The sequence below is a fragment of the Danio aesculapii genome, chromosome 13 (assembly GCF_903798145.1).
Source record: "Danio aesculapii chromosome 13, fDanAes4.1, whole genome shotgun sequence".
Taxonomy (NCBI): Eukaryota; Metazoa; Chordata; class Actinopteri; order Cypriniformes; family Danionidae; genus Danio; species Danio aesculapii.
In genome coordinates, this window is record NC_079447.1 from 31332233 (window position 1) to 31347600 (window position 15368).

At 35.3% G+C, this 15368-nt stretch overlaps 1 protein-coding gene across 1 annotated transcript in view; it reads right to left on the minus strand.

Moving 5' to 3' along the window:
• Positions 1–1435: 1435 nt before the first annotated feature.
• Positions 1436–15368, minus strand: part of tm9sf3 (transmembrane 9 superfamily member 3) — a 26230-nt gene continuing 12297 nt past the window's right edge. The window contains exons 9-15 of the mRNA XM_056470768.1: positions 15313–15368; positions 9909–10048; positions 8291–8359; positions 8067–8213; positions 7781–7864; positions 3495–3571; positions 1436–3405 (exon numbers count right to left, since the gene is read on the minus strand). The exon at positions 15313–15368 is cut by the window's right edge and continues 75 nt beyond it. Coding sequence (XP_056326743.1) covers positions 3338–3405; positions 3495–3571; positions 7781–7864; positions 8067–8213; positions 8291–8359; positions 9909–10048; positions 15313–15368 — 641 coding nt within the window. The 3' untranslated portion in view covers positions 1436–3337. The remainder of the gene's footprint in view (positions 3406–3494; positions 3572–7780; positions 7865–8066; positions 8214–8290; positions 8360–9908; positions 10049–15312) is intronic.

Below are 15368 nucleotides of genomic sequence, written 5' to 3' on the forward strand. Positions count from 1 at the left end.
ACACAATCAACTCACACCTGTTTAATAGTCTTAAACACCTTGATTAGTAGGATCAGCTGTGTTTGATTAGGGTTGCAGCAGAACTGTGCAGAGCTGCGGCTCTCCAGGAATCCAGTTAAAGACCTATTAGACTCTTTTTATGAAATGGCTGCTCGAGCAAAAATGTGAATCTCAGAGCAACAATGTTGTGTTTTCCTGAACAAATCTTTGTTTTTTTTTAAGGAACTGACTCGAGTCTTTCATAAAGACAATAGGTGCATCCCAAATCGCATACTTATGCACTACACTACACCATTTTGTAGTATAAATAATGCATTCACACAGAAAACTCTGAAAATAATAAGTGCACTGTAATTACCTAGATGATGCACTTATTCAGCCGTTAAAATGAAGTGTAGACTGTTGGACACTTCACACACTCAACAACCACAGCTTTGATCATGGAGCGGAAGGGGCGGAGCTATCAGGCGTTGATGTTGGATTACTTTATTTTGGATTGTGAAATCAAAATTCTCCTATGAGAGTGAATATATCACATCCTGATTGTGAATGCGCTTATACTCATGGCAGGTATTATTTGGTAGTTTGGTCATTTATTTCACTAATATGTCAAACATCATCTTGGAAACAGTTTGAATTTCCGCTTAGTTAAAAACCCACTAGTGTTCCACTTGGGATGACACTACATACATATACCATGCTGTTTAGTGTGTAAATTCATAAGTCCATAGTGTATAGTGTGCCATTTGGGACGCAGCTCACCATTTGCTTAATTTTAAACAATTCTCCACTTTGAATGAATCATCTGAGCAAATGATTCAAATGAATCACTCATTAAAGCTGCGGTCACACTGGGCTTTGTGTGTGTGCTGCGAAAAGGGGCGGGATTAAACAAGATGATTAGACATTTTAAAAAGCTTGTTTAATCCCGCCCCTTTTCGCAGCGCCGCATGACAGAATATCGCATGCCCAAACTCTAATGTGACCGCAGCTTCAGACAGGGATGTGCCACCACCTGCTATTGGTTGTAATATCATTAGGGATACTCCAATCTGATCTGGCCGATCTCATCAACTGATTTATGAGTTTACAGATGCACGTGCACACCCGGGTTATGCATCAGCAGCGCTACAACACATGAGCAATGTTTCCAAATTGCATTCTTAATCATTTTTCTTACCATTTTTTGTAAAGTTGCTTCTGACCATTACATGCATGCGACATCCTTAAATTATTATCTTAGCTAAGGCGAGGTCTTATACTTAAAGGGTAACTGTGCTTATGTAGTGGCAAAGTTATATAAAGCTTGAAAAATCTGAATCGGTACTCGGTATCGGCCGATCACCATGACAAGGAATCGGTACTCGATATCGGCTGCAAAAATCCTGATTGGAGCATCCCTAACTATATTTCTCCATGACAAAACATGACAATGTTGATTGTAGAATTTGTTAAATCCCTAATTCTTTAATGACTGCCATCATCTCACAATTGATGTTGACAAACACACTATGTTGAAGACATATGAAGCTGCCATCCCACCATTAGTTTATTCTATTGAAAAGTGCAATCAGTTTTACATACTGAGAGTGTGTGATTCTTGTAGTTCCCATTCAATGACTCTGCTCTCCTCCTGCAGAAATCTTTAATTAGAACAACTGTTCCTTCATATATAAACCATGCCTACATAACCTCAAAAACAATGTTTATTTCTTTTTTCTCCTTTTTACAGCAAGTTAATATTGTGTTTAAAATGTCTCTTCAGACTTCACATGGAACATGACATGAAGAACCAGAAATCAATATGTTTTTTTTTTTTAAACTGGGAGAAATGAGGTTTAGAAAAAGGCTTTGCCACTTCTCAAACGTTTTTTTTAGTTACATACTGTATTTACACAATGGAACATAAGAAAAATAAGAACAACAGCTTGGTCTAAGTGTGTCTGCACTTAGCGACCATGAAAAACATCGAGTAAAGTGTACAATAACTTCACTTTGTACAGTATGTCTGCAGAGATTTAGCATGTGTGCCTAAATTGTGTCTTGACATTCACAATTTTGGTTCAGATCATGGATACAAAAATAAGCACGAGAGAATCGGCCATCCAAGACAACGAATAGCCTTTCAACTCTTTAAAAAAACCCCGAAACAAATTATAATAAAAAAAGCTGATGACTATCTCCTCTATGAGCAGCACAAAGTCAACAAAGCACTTATTTTTGAGACCGTCCTACAAGATGCAAATGAACAAGGGTAGTGATGGGGGTCACCTTAAAAAAAAGTGGAATTCTGATTAAAAACAAACAAACAAATAGAATTGGATCGTATGATTTGGTGAATAATCCATGCAATATCAGGCAAGATGTAACCAAATGTGCCACCCCAACCTTCAGATAAAGTAACAAACAAACCTTAAACCTTAGACTGTCCATAAAAGAAAGAAAAGACACCCTTTAATAAATCTGTACAACCAAAATACATTTGAGATCTACATCTACAGTTACATTATTAAGGTTATATACATGGCCACCCCCTCCATATATTATCTTTACCAGCAGACTTCATTCAAACCCAAACGACAACATAAGACTAAACTGGAAAAAAGGAAACATCACGTCACACAAGCCATTAAAACTATCTCAGATCGTCTCACTAAATTCTGCCGTGGATCGTGACGTGTATCTGATGTACCAAGCGACAGGAAAGCAAACGCTAGAGCTAAACTTGGACGCTTCGCATCGTATCCCATCAATTTATCTATGGAAAAAGCAAAGAAATTAAATATTTTGGAATTTTAAACCACATTGTGTTTTTGGTGTGATTTGCAAGCGCGTAAAACGATACCACAACAATGGCGACTCTAATACAAAACAGACAAGCAAGAGGATGGACGTAAACCCCACTCTCCAAAATATTCTCATATAATAGAACAAAGGCTCTCAATACACTTTGGCCTCTTCACTGAAGAGAGCTAGACCATTCCATCAATAAAGATCTGTTCAATGGTTGTTTTGGGTGGGATTGAATTTCTAAGAAATAAAAGCAATGCTGTGGTGTACTTTCCCCTTTTACTGCCTGCGTTTCCTCTGGAGAGAAAAAAAACATCAACGATTTAAAAAAAAAAAAAGAAAGAAAAAAAAATTAAAAGTCATGTTTATTTAACCTCTCGGTTTCCCCTTGTGTATGCATCATGCCGCAACGTTTAATTCATTGAGAAAATGGAAAACTAGATTTTGTACAAGATACCACAATCTCATCTTGCAAAATAAATGGAGACTTTGTGCCCGCTTCGATCGGGAGGAAGTGTCGGCTCTTCCGCTGCGTCTCTGCAGAGTTTTAGTCGATTTTCACATTTGTGTAGATCTTCCTCACGAAGGCACTTGTTCCCATGTAACCCACCGCTCCTAATAACGAAAAGTTGAGGTGTTGTGTCTATTACGCTTCATTCCCATGCAGCAACATTTGATTTAAGAGGAGTTTTTCTTGTACTCACCACACATGATTCCCAGAGCAGTGCTGAACACAGCCATGTAGCCAAAGTAGAATGACGTCTGGAATAAGCCATACATCCTGGGGGGATAAATTCAGAAATCAATATAATGACATGTAGTTATAAAATACCTCTTGTGGATCCATTCAAAATAAGATAGACAGGTCCATATTTTGAATAGCCAATGGAAAAAACAAAGTCACTTTCAAGAAAAGTCAGTTCACTTGGCAGTCATCCGAGACCAAAGTCCAATCTAAATAAATGGGGCAATCCTGAAATCTCAAAAACTGTTTGCAGAAGTCACGGTTCGATTACATAAATCAGCAGCAGAATCTGAAGTAACCCGTCCCATTGTGGCTGTTGCTTAAGCTACTCTGCCAGAGCTACTGCAGGTGTGCAAAGATCAGTGAGACGCCAATTTCCTTTAAGACTGTTTCAATGGTAATCAGAAAATGCAAACACTGAAAGACAGAACTTCAATGTACGTCATTGATTACATTAAACATGTGCCCACTATATTCAGAACAACTGAATGTGTTTAAACCACAGGTCTCAACCTGGATTCCTGGAGGGCCGCAGCCCTAATCAAGTACAGCTGATCCAACTAATCAAGGTGTTTAAGACTAGCCAAGCAGGTGTGAGTTGGAGGTGGTTGGAGCTAAACTGTGCAGAGCTGTGACCCTCCAAGAATTGAGCTGGAGACCACTGGTTTAAAGGGAATGCCCTAAATCCTTGAGACTCGAGCACCTGGAAACTTTGGTGACATCGCATCCGTATGGCATTCTGGGACATATAGGTGCTGAAGTGTAAGCAGACATGCTCCCTCAGTGGAAATCGAGGAGGCGAGGAAATGTCTAATTAAGCTTCCTTCATTGACTTAATGAAGTGGAACGCACTTTAAAACAGCGGCAAGGATTCCCCAGAGATGTCTAAAAATGGAGTGGAAAGCAGCCCCCAGTAGTCACCAAATGATGGCTTATCAGCGTTCAAGAGAATCTGTACAGACTTCTACCCAAAGAACCATGAGATATAAAGATTGATGATTGGTTTCATTGGGAAGGCGGAACTTCCTTCGATGTTTATATTGAGCATTGCACTTTTATAATAATACAAGTGAATTGACTTATATATATATAGTCTTCAAATATAATTTCTTAAATATTTCCCTACAATTTCACTGATAAAAATATCATCTCTTATGATAACTACAAAAATTTTGATAGGATTCTAGCCACAGAACCACTTGGCTGGAGCTCCAACTCCTCCTCCTATAAACGGTTTAATGCGTACACCTACCCCGCCAATAAGCCCAACCCCCAGTGATATCACTTATAGAAGAAGTGCAGCAATGAGAAGATGGAGTTCAAGTCCACCCATGTGGCTCTGCAGTGAGTACCACTTGAAAAATTCACTCATCTTAATGACCGTACCATTTGTTCGCTTAATGTAACTTGTTTTTCATAAAAAAAATAAAATTATATATATATATATTTTTTTTTTTATTTATTTTTTTTACATAAACTAAATGCTAAGCAGATTTTTGTTTCAGATTACAGTATTGGATGGTTTTTTTCTGCAGTCACGCTACATATAAACAAAACTACTACTTGAACACATTCAAATTTCCCAGTATAAACAAACATTTATGCAAAAACTCTGGTATTCACTCCAGCACACCCACATAATTATAATTACATTAATCTTAATTCATTTGGCCTGCAGTGCTTAAAAGCAGGCCGTTTTGAAGCCTTGCCAACTACATGAAGCCTGTTAGCAAAGAATGTATGACTACTTGCCATTTTAATGGACTTCTTTTTTTCTCTTGAAGTTCTCAAGTATAACTATTTGTACCTAGTGTAAAATAGACGTATGCAAATATTAAAGGTGGGCATAGATAAAATTTTTTATTCTAGATTAAATCGCACTGTAATCTTAGAATTAATCTAGATTAAAATGGCTCATTTGAATTCTGTCTTTGAGAACATTAGACCAGGGGCTCATCTCCTTTTTCCAAAATGCATCACAAACTGCTTGAGAAACTGTTCTACTATGAAAATTGGTGATGAAAATAAATTATGTTCAATAAGATGTACTTGTGTTTACTAACTGTTTATTCAGTTAAACATACATTTTGAACTGTAGGCCTACATAAGCTCCAAACAGCGATTTTTGATTACTTTAATCCGACTAAAGTCATAACTATAGGACTATATGCAAATAACTAGATTACAAATGTCCATGTAATCATAGTCAGTGGTGTCTTTGAAGTAAGTGAAAGATCCAGTAGGGCATTCTGCTGATTTGATTCAGAAGGGCACTTTTTTGTCAGACGGCTCACCGGTTTGATTTTCATTCACCGTCATTCATTTTAAAAAGCACCCGGTCCATTTTATTTGTATAAGTTTTACTCGAACGCAGAAACTCTACAGGTGCCTGATAGGTAGATGTTGAGCTAATATTAATTAGATTCACTCTAGTGAACTGCATCCATGTTAGCACGTCATGTTTGATGTGGTTATTTCACAGTAGGAATACACAGGTTCGAAGACTCGTTCTTGCCACCTACAGTGCAATTTGGCCAGGTATACATCCGCGCTAAAATATCAAGGTGAAAGTCATCATAGCTTGCGTAGAATAGACCCAGCTCTAGGGCTGCTCGATTATGGGAAAATCATAATCACGATTATTTTGGTCATATTTGTAATCATGATTATTCAAAACGATTATCAGTTGAAGTCAAAGTATTCGCCCTTCTGTGAATTTTTTTTAATATACAAATATTCCCCAAATTATGTTTAACAGAGGAATTTTTCACAGTATTTTTTCATAATATTTTTCATAATATTTTTTCTTGTTGAGAAAGGCCTATTTGTTTTATTTCGGCTAGAATAAAGCAGGTTTAAATATTTTGAAACCTATTTTAATAGCTCAATATTATTAGCCCCCTTAAGCATTTTTGATTGTCTGCAGAAGAAACTACTGTTATATAATGACTTGCCTAGTTAAGCCTTTGAATGTCACTTTAAGCTGAATACTAGTATCCTGAAAAATATCTAGTAAAATATAATGTACTGTAATCATAGCAAAGATAAAAGAAATCAGTTATTAGAAATGAGTTATTAAAACTTATGTTTAAAAATGGGTTGAAAATAAATCTTTGCATTAAACAGAAATTGGGGGAAAAGGGTCGCTAATAATTCAGGAGGGCTAATAATTCTGACTTTAACTGTATATATGCACAGTTATTTTCCTCCCTGTAAATAAGGAAAGGGAAAAAAATATAACAGAATAAAAATATGAAACAAACTGTGCTTTAAGCATCTTCACTGTAAGAAAAAAAAAACTAGCTACAAAAGTCCTTCAGTCAAGAGCAGGGAGTGATTTTGTCCTTGTTGTTTGATTCATAATAAAAACAGGCGGCAGCAGGATTATTGCGCGCTGTCACTTTAAGAATAGTGCGGCTCTGATATGGTTTCTCTTTCACGTGTCTTTTCATTCTCAACTTGTTTGTTTATTACACAAATGAGGGTTAATATGAATAATCACTAAACACAGTGCTCTGACACAAATGTGCATGTATTTGACCATTAAAGCGCTCACATTAAGATGGCGTTAGATGTGTGTGCTCTGCTCGTTTCCTAGGCTAAGCGCACGCGCACACACAACAGCCTCACTCTTTCACGCTTTTAAAAACCATGAATGACGCGCATCCTGTGCTGCAAACGTTACATTACCGTACATGTTTTTAGTCTTTTTCTCGTGGAACTGAGCTTTGCAGAGCAACAAATGTGTACAACTGGAAAGTGGGCGGTATATGATGCAATAATCGTTTATCTCGAATTTTCGATTAACTGCATAGCCCTACCCAGCTCCCAACCCAACTTTGAGAATAGATTAACGCGATATTTTTTTTAATCGCCCGATAAGAGTCTTACGTTAACGCAGCATGTTGACGCCGATAACGGCCCACCACTAGGAAATATATGAAGTTAAATAAATAAAAATATTTCAGCAAAAACTAAGCTATTTGCATTACAACAGCCACAATTATCATAACCATACAATAAAAAAGACAAAAGGTCCATGAGCGCATATAAAGGTCCACAAATGTTAATAAATGTTTTTAACAACAAGTTTTTACCATGTTGTGTGTGTTTGTATTTAAGAAACAAAGTTTAACATTTAATAAAAGGAAATCACACAGGTTGAGTGACTTGGGATAAACAAATTAGTATTTGCAAATGTAAAGCATTCATATATAACAACATAAAAAAGCAACCCAAACTCACTTTGTTTTGAAGAAATAGTAGTAGAAGGAGTACATGTAAACATAAACTGCTGTTGACGCTGCAGAGAGAAAGCTTGTCCACTGCCTGAACGAAACAAAAATGAAAATAACATTAATCTTACATTAATTACTGTCATGATGTCATCTAACTATGATGCATTTATATGCCTCAACAACATTTTAAACGCCTCTGTGGTCTGATCCCAAATCCCATTGGAAGGAAAGATGTAGAAACTTAATTAAAATGCATGAGCAAAACAACATTTCCAAAGACAATACGCCCTTACCATCTGTAGTCTTCTGCATTGAGAAGGAAGTAGGTACAGACGATGGTGACGCAGACAGTAACGATGCACAGGATTACCAGCACCAGCATCATAAATCCATACACATAGTAAATCTTGTAGGCCCAGAAAGATGTGAAAATGAAGTACCTAAATGGAGACATGAGGCGCTTTTAAATCTGGATATATATATAGATGTCTGAAGTATCTGTAAAAACTAGACTTACATTTCAATAAATATAGAGCCAAATGGAAGGATGCCACCTAAACACACGATCACTGCTGGCTCCATAAACCTGTCAATCAGAGAATGATTGTTATGTTAAGTTATAACTATCAATTTCTGCATTTATAAAGTATTTACATTTTCACTTGTTTGAGCATAACGTAATTATGCTCAGAATTTTTTTTTAAAAACCTGGACAAACATAAGACAATAAGGGTGTAACACTATACAGATTCACATTGAATTGTTTGGCACAAGACTTTTGGTTCAGTATGCATGTACTTTAAAAAACTCTGCATCTGAGAAAGCTTCTGCAGTGCTGTGTTGAACTAGTTATATTTGCGTATGTGTTTTTAAATAATAAATAATAATAATAATAAATAAATAATATTCTTTATATAAATATTTATTATTGGCCACACAATTTAAGTTTCATTTTTTGTTTTATCAGTTTAAATGTTTAGCAGTGTAATAGTGACTCAAGTAATGTTTAATAGGTCTATACTTTGTACCTCAATGTCGGGACAGATCCACACGTCGCCATTAGATGGCGACACTACCTCGGATAGTGCTCTTGTGTCCACAGAATACAACTTTCCCTGTAATTTAGTCGACTCTTTATTCCAGCGTGATAAATAAACTATTAGTCAGTCAACAATTCAAATATTAAGTCCAGTTGAATTGAGCAGCCTAATATACTTTAACATTCCACCTTGAAAAAAATAATCATACATCGTTAGTAAGAGTATATCACTTTCCTTTTCCTTTGGGTTAGTTCATTTTTAATAGCCTAGTTTTAATTCATTATAAATTCTATTTTTATAAATTTGTAGTATCATCTAAACTTGCGACAAGTTCAGGTATTACATTTGAGGTGCTACGCTGTAGCACGGAATTAATGAAGACATAAGGACAGATGACTTGCAGAGAATAATAACAAATGAGCATCCTGCAGCTGTATTTATAATGTACATAGAGCGCACATGGTCGTGACATGCAAATGTGAGCATAAAAAAAAAAAAAAAAGTACATAGTTGCGCCCACATAGCGATTTCATAATCTTGCATATAGTCAGCAGCTTCGTCACATTATAGGACTACACAATTTCATAATGTTATATACACAGTAGCCTAGGTAGGTCTACAATTACATCCCTGAAAGACGTCCAGAATAAAGCAGGTCGTTTGCTTCCATGATGATGGAGACACCCTGCCTAAAAAAAAAAAAAAAAAAAAAAAACGCAAAAAAATTTACGCAAATTACAGAGGTCCCCCCATTGAGCTCGGAAAATATGGAAATCCATATTTATATGGAAGAATCACAACCCTGCAAGACATTATCAAAAACTTAGAGCGCTCAAGGCTTCAATATTAAATTTATTTTTAACAAGGACCTGTTTTTGTTTTATATGCAGCTAAAAAGACTGCAGAAGATGGGTCAAGTATAGCTCCATCAGTGTTCAAAACAAACACAAGATAATGCTTCTAATGCTTAGCTTTAATAAATTTGTCTAAAAAAAAAACACTGAGATGCATCGAAGTGAACTGTGGATTTTGTAAATTGTTACACCCCTAAAAGACAACTAAGCAGGTTTTAGGCAATCTGTGAAGTATAAATACCATTTCTTTTCTGGGATAGGTCTGGGTACAGCATTGACTCTACAAGGAAAGTTGGGCTGTCCAGAGAGGTTTCTGCCCAGGATCGTCCCCACCAGGTTCAGAGGTAGAATTACAAATAAGCAGATGCAGCACACCGCAACCTGATCAAACAAATGAGAAACATGACATTTCAACAGATACATTACATACAGTACTGTGTAAAGCTATTAACACTTCAAATGGCTTCTATTGTGCTTAGTTTGAATATTACAATAATTGTTGTGTGCAACCGAGCTGTCAGTTAACTTTAAAGAGTCGCATCAATTTATAGATTATAGTGCATCATACAATGGGCTACTGTCAAAAACAAGTCAGTCATTTCAATCCTCTTGTACAAACCTATTTACATTTGTAACATTTGGTCTTGAGTTTTAAGGTCTTGTGCCATCGGGCTGCATGATATTAGAAAAATAAAACATTGCGATGTTTCTGCGAGATATATATATATATATATATATATATATATATATATATATATATATATATATATATATATATATATATATATATATAGAAAATTATTACATTACAATTATTACATTGTTTCCAAATAGGGTTATTCAAGTCATCTGGTCAAATTGTATTTATATCGCTATATATGTAACAATGTAATAATTTTCAACCGATTGGCATGATTTCGTAGGGGAACAAATCATGCACGAAATGTAAAATACAAATATAAGAGTGAAATAAAAACAGTGCTTAATGCTTTTCAGGGTATAGTCAATCGTATTCAGCTACAGAAATTTGAAGAAGAAAAAAACAACAACCTTAAAATAACACTGCAAAGACTTACTGTTTATACAGTTCTATAAAATTATTTTCTATTGAATATTGTTTCTAGTCGGCACAATAGCCTAGTGGTTAGCGTGCTAACATATGGTGCAGTAACACTTCAGGGCGTCCTGAGTTCGAATCACAGCTCCCGCCTCTACCCCTCTCTCTCTCCTACTTCGCTTCCTGTCTGATATACTGCGCTATCCACTTAATAAAGGCAAAAAGGCCAAAATATAAATCTTTAAAAATATATATAAATATATTGTGTCTGAATGCTCTTAGCACTTAAAAATGTGCAAACAATAACCTTTTACTCCACGATGGTTAAACTCTGTAGTGACTCCAGAAATGTTGTGTATTTTGAACTGTGGCTATATAATCCCAATATAATAATATATATGATCCTAAACTATACAATCCAACTCACCATTGCAGATCCTGTTATGTGACTATTGCAGATGTGCATGTTAATTTCATTTGAACTTAATTGATTCTTTAAAAAAGTACAGGACTATTATGGTTTATAACACAGATTATGCAAGTGCTGAGAAAGCCTCCATTGATAAAATTCAGAAAACCAATCACTGAAAACTGGGCAATGTGACCAATCAAAGCAGAGCAGGCTTAGAAAAAGTCTCTGCAGGGTTTCATTTAGAAATGTGGCTTATGCACAAAACAGGTGAAAACATGTATATGCGTTAGGTAACATATCCGACTTCAATATTCACTTTAAATCATCATATGAGCCATAATCATGAATAAACAAATTTCTATTTATTCTGACATACATTCACTTTTAGAAAGATTTGTATGCAAAGTTTTATTAATAAGACCCCAAGGCTGGGCAAGTAATCATAAAATCAATTGTGCAACTGACCTTAATGTTACGGTTTGTTTCCCAAAAGCATCGGCAAAGGGAGTTCACCCAAACATGAAAATTTACTCACCCTCAAGTGGTTCCAAAACTTTATGAGTTTCTTTCTTTTATCTGAACACAAAAGAACTACATTTTGAAGAAAGCTGAAAACCTGTAACCATTAACTTCCATGGAATGAAAAACAAAGACTATGGAAGTCAATGGTTACAGGCTTACAGCTTCCTTTAAAAGTTCTTCTTTTGTGTTCAACAAAAGAAAGAAAGTCAAGTAGGTTTGAAACATCAACATCTTTAATCGTTAAAGCCCTTTGTGTATCGTAAGAAGACAGAATTATGAGGTCACCTGCAGGACAATCATCAGATTGCAGTTTCAACTATCATAAAATTAAAGGTTTTGATTGTACTTTTATTTTGCACTTCATCACTCTTTTTACATAATGAATAAATAACTTGGGTAATTAAGAAGAGCAGGTGTGAAAAAAGAAATCTTACACGACTGAACAAACATTTTTATAAAAGAAGATCAAGTTTTTTCAATCATTTTGCCAGTGCCTCAATCTGTCAGTAGGTGCTTTATATAGACTTGTTTTGATTGCAAATACACATGAGATGACAATTATTGGGTTAAACGTTCAGGATATGACTCCATTCAGGTTATATTTTAGCACTTCACAAATGGACAGCAACTGCTATGCAGAATATGGAACACATTTCTTGCATGTTTATGAAACTCATGTAGAAGTGCAATGCTAAAATAGAGAAAGAAATGCTACCATAGTGTTTATTATTAGATTATTTGAGTTGTTTTTTGAGTCAGGATGGGTTTAAAGGGGAAATGAAGCACTCAGTCAAGTTTACATTATTTTGTACATTGGATTCCACTTTAATGAAAATATATTAATCAAATTCGATTAATGTAACCATTTAGAAGAAAACGGCATGTTTTATTATAGCTTTTAGACCTAGAGCGCCGCCATCTTGGAATGTCGCCGTGCAAGCATCAGATCTGCGTCTAACATAAAAATATATATATATTTGTTCTATTTTTCCCCTTTTACAGGGTTTCTGCAGATAACAATGTCAAATTAAAGACTTTTTAAGACCATTAAGTATTAAATTTAAGACCTATATCACAATATCAAAAATGTAGAGAGAAAAAAAAAAATCACAAAATTAGTGGTAAAATAAAATTATTCAAATTGAACAGTACTAAAAACAGGTTAGATGCACCATTGAACAACAGAAAAATCAAACATCTTAATGCTGATTTATACTTATATAAGGTGCATCGCACCTCACGAAACGGATGAGGCTTTTATACTTGACGCGTTCGCCATTGAGATATTCTTTTGAATGACAGGGGGCGGTCAAAAGAAACAGACAGTAAAATCTCACAACTAAAAAGAGAATCATTAATATCATTGAAGATGTTTTTGGAGGCCTCTTTTTTTTGTTTTAAACTTATCACTCAGGTTTTTCCAAACTTTTACAAAAACTTTCTTTCTTTCCCACTGCTATTGCAATTTCTAGCCAAGCATTATTGGTCATCTGGTTCTCCCTATGATCACGCATGGACGGATCATAAAGATGTCTGTACAGACGTATCTGAGCACAGTATTACAAGTCAAGAGCATATTCATGTAATACGAGTGAGCGAATCTCATGCACCGATTTCCTCTGTTTGTGGACAAAACTGCGTACTAGCTCTCAAATATAATATGTTGCTCATGCGCAACTTTTCTTGCATGCTCTCAGTACACTGTTCCCTCTTCCTTTCATGCTTTTTGATATGATTTATGTTAGTACACTATTTATTACTAATAACCAAAATACTAAAATAGACTTACAAATTACATTTTTAATCTAATAAACCATAACATTTTTGGCTGTATGTTATACGAGATATTTCCAGTCTCAAACACTTAAAGACACAGAGAATAGTTTTATTTTGAAAACATTTATTAAACATCCATAAGGTGCACCATACTAATAAAATAAAAATAACATTTAAATATAACTAATGCAAGCAGAAATGTAACTGTGATAGAAAATGGGGAGTCTTATAGAAAAAAGAAAGAGTTGATAAGGTGAAAAGATGACTTGATAAGGTTGATAAGATTATAGCCTACTGTACTATTCACTCTTCAAATAAATCTCACTATCAATACCATTTTATCATGGCAACTAAAATAAAGTGAACTAGTCTCATTTGTCAGTGAAATAACGCCATACTCTGCCAGCCAAAATCATGTCGCACGCACTCAAAGCGAACTTCTGCAAACACAGCAATAATGTCACATTCGCCGTGCACTGAGTTTAATAAAAAAAGGCTGATTGACTATTGCAAGTTGACCTTATTTGTAGTTGTAATACTGCAAATTACAATTGGACTTATAAAGTCCAACACCAAATAAAGAACTACAACACCACGAAAACCTAGCAACAATAACAAAATAGAATTTAAATGAGCATTAGATGTAGCGTTACATGGACATCGCAAAAATAAGACCTGTGCAAAAATATTTAAGACCTAGAACAGCGAATTTAAGACTTTTTAAGGCCTTAAATTTCGATTTTAAAATTTTAGACTTTAAGACCCCGCGGAAACCCTGCTTTTAATTACCGATCATTTGATGTGCTTTGGTCCACTCTCTGTATTACGCTGCCTGACTGCCTATCTGGGTTTCAATCATAGTAGTAACGGACTGAACACGGAGACTGGACAGCCTAATTTAACCCAATGCATGAAGTTGTGGACGTGCATCGCAGAGCTGGAGCAAATACAACAAATACAAGCATTTAAGTGTCCTAAATTGCGTATTTTTCTTTTGTTAATTCTTTTCGTTTGATGCGCTGTGGTCCACTCTCACGCAGCTACAATGCTGCCTAATGAGGGGTATTACATTCAGTCTAATGCTACGATTAAAATGATATATAACTTCACATGAAGTCATATATCATGTGGATTATGTCAAGACATATTCCCTTTTCAAGTCGATCTACTCGATCTCTTAACATGTATGAAGAATGTAAAGACCTGCCATGTAGAAAAACGCGACGATCTTAGTTTGGTTTAAACATGAAAAAAGGTGAGGGCTGTAGTAGTGAAAAGTGAAAGTACCCGCTCCTGTAACGTCAGTAGTGGACCTTGTTGAAACCAAGGTTAAAAGCCATACAGGCAGTTAGGCAGCATAATACAGAGTGGACCAAAGAGCATCAAATAATCGGTAATTAAAAGGGGGAAAAAAAAGAAATATAGAATAAATATACGTACATATATTACTTTTATATTATATATATTACTTCCACTGTATCTGTTCAGCTAAGGGAATGAAACCAACCCTGTGACGTCAGACACAGCGATATTCCAAGAACCCTAGGTCTAAAAGCTATAATAAAACATGCCGTTTTCTTCAAAATGGTACCATTAATAGAGTTGGTTTAATATATTTTAATTAAAGTGGAATCCAATGTACAAAATAATGTAAACTTGACTGAGTGCTTCATTTCCCATTTTAAACATTATCAGAGCAGTCAAAATAAAATGAGGAACTTTTAATTGCATAATACGTGCATTTAAACCATGGTGCAAATTACTTCCAACCAATTTCAAATTTAATATCAAAAGCACTACGAAATACATAATGCCACTGACATGCTTACAAACAAATCCAATTGTGCACATTATCATTATGACTCTATCCCAACTCACCATAGTGCCGAATGGGATTGCTCTTGAGGCATGGTAGTAGATGGCGATGAAGTTGA